Below are 2,500 nucleotides of genomic sequence, written 5' to 3' on the forward strand. Positions count from 1 at the left end.
GCAATGGGAAGTGGACGAGGGGAAGTGGACGAGAGGAAGTGGACGAGAGGAAGTGGACGAGGGGAAAGTGGAAAAGAGGAAGTGGCCAAGGGGAAGTGACGAGGGGAAGTGGATGAGGGGAAGTGGACAAGTGGATGGGAGGATGTGGACGAGGGAAAGTGGAAAAGAGGAAGTGGCCGAGGGGAAGTGGACAAGGAGAAGTGGACGAGGGGAAGTGAAAAAGAGGAAGTGGCCGAGGGGAAGTGGATGAGGGGAAGTGGACAAGAGGAAGTGAAAAACAGGAAGTGGCCGAGGGGAAGTGAACGAGGGGAAGTGGATGAAGGGAAATGGACAAGTGGATGAGAGGATGTGGACAAGTGAAAGTGGACGAGGGGAAAGTGGAAAAGAGGAAGTGGACGAGGGGAAGTGGAGGAGGGGTAGTGGACAAGAGGAAGTGGAAAAGAGGAAGTGGCCGAGGGGAAGTGGATGAGGGGAAGTGGAAAAGAGGAAGTGGCTGAGGGGAAGTGAACGAGGGGAAGTGGACAAGAGGAAGTGGAAAAGAGGAAGTGGCTGAGGGGACGTGAACGAGGGGAAGTGGATGAGGGGTAGTGGATAAGTGGATGAGAGAATGTGGATGAGGGAAAGTGGATAAAAGGAAGTGGCCGAGGGGAAGTGGACAAGGGGAAGTGGATGAGAGGAAATGGATGAGTGGAAGTGGATGAGGGGATGAGGGGAAGTGGACGAGTGGAAGTGGACAAGGAGAAGTGGAAAAGAGGAAGTGTGAAGTATTGATTACAGCTAAATGCTACCCATTACTTTATCGGCCACTTTGTGGTCACATGACAGAGCATGGCCTATCAGAATACAACAGGTGGAATGTAGCATTTAGCTGAATTAGCACTCACCTGGTGGGCATGGTTAGAGGAGTGCTGTTAGCTCTGGAGGTTTTTGGTGTCTCCATCATCACCGTCTCTCCTGCACTGCTGCATAGCCAAGAGAAACACTACATCTGTGGAGAGAAAACACACCTGTAACACACCTGTATCATGATGCTAACACACCTGTAACACACCTGTATCATGATTCTAACACACCTGTAAGACACCTGTAACACACCTGTATCATGATTCTAACACACCTGTAACACACCTGTATCATGATTCTAACACACCTGTAACACACCTGTATCATGATTCTAACACATCTGTAACACACCTGTATCATGATTCTAACACATCTGTAACACACCTGTATCATGATGCTAACACACCTGTAACACACCTGTATCATGATTCTAACACACCTGTAACACACCTGTAACACACCTGTATCATGATTCTAACACACCTGTAACACACCTGTATCATGATTCTAACACACCTGTAACACACCTGTATCATGATTCTAACACACCTGTAACACACCTGTATCATGATTCTAACACACCTGTAACACACCTGTATCATGATTCTAACACATCTGTAACACACCTGTATCATGATGCTAACACACCTGTAACACACCTGTATCATGACACTAACACACCTGTAACACACCTGTAACACACCTGTATCATGATTCTAACACACCTGTAACACACCTGTATCATGATTCTAACACACCTGTAACACACCTGTATCATGATTCTAACACATCTGTAACACACCTGTATCATGATTCTAACATACCTGTAACACACCTGTATCATGATGCTAACACACCTGTAACACACCTGTATCATGATGCTAACACACCTGTAACACACCTGTATCATGATTCTAACACATCTGTAACACACCTGTATCATGATGCTAACACACCTGTAACACACCTGTATCATGACGCTAACACACCTGTAACACACCTGTAACACACCTGTATCATGATTCTAACACACCTGTAACACACCTGTATCATGATTCTAACACATCTGTAACACACCTGTATCATGATTCTAACACACCTGTAACACACCTGTATCATGATGCTAACACACCTGTAACACACCTGTATCATGATTCTAACACACCTGTAACACACCTGTATCATGATTCTAACACACCTGTAACACACCTGTATCATGATTCTAACACACCTGTAACACACCTGTATCATGATTCTAACACACCTGTAACACACCTGTATCATGATTCTAACACACCTGTAACACACCTGTATCATGATTCTAACACACCTGTAACACACCTGTATCATGTGAAAATGAACCAATGTATTGGTATAGTGTTATAGTTAACAAGCACAGGAAATAATGACCAAATAAGGAAAATATGAATCAGTGATCATGTGTGATTAATATAGTGAATGAAGACAGAGGGTTTATTTAATTTAATAAATATAACAGTCCTGAAATGTTTCCTGAATAAAGGGAATAAAAAGTTCAGCAGTGAGGAATAACACTGAGCATTTTAATAAAGCTAAAAATACTGCAGCATTTTACTCTGCCAAAACACAGGCACGACCTTCCCAAGCCAAAAAAAACCCACAAGGAAAAATAGGGAAC

The 2,500-nt window shown here is 44.0% G+C and overlaps 1 protein-coding gene across 1 annotated transcript in view; it reads right to left on the reverse strand.

Annotated features, from left to right (window-relative positions):
- Positions 1-2,500, reverse strand: part of LOC128611342 (protein inscuteable homolog) — a 38,744-nt gene that overhangs the window by 25,171 nt on the left and 11,073 nt on the right. The window contains exon 2 of the mRNA XM_053630752.1: positions 885-988. Within this exon, the coding sequence (XP_053486727.1) occupies positions 885-943 (59 nt within the window). The 5' untranslated portion in view covers positions 944-988. The remainder of the gene's footprint in view (positions 1-884; positions 989-2,500) is intronic.

This window comes from Ictalurus furcatus, chromosome 8 (genome assembly GCF_023375685.1).
Source record: "Ictalurus furcatus strain D&B chromosome 8, Billie_1.0, whole genome shotgun sequence".
Taxonomy (NCBI): domain Eukaryota; kingdom Metazoa; phylum Chordata; class Actinopteri; order Siluriformes; family Ictaluridae; genus Ictalurus; species Ictalurus furcatus.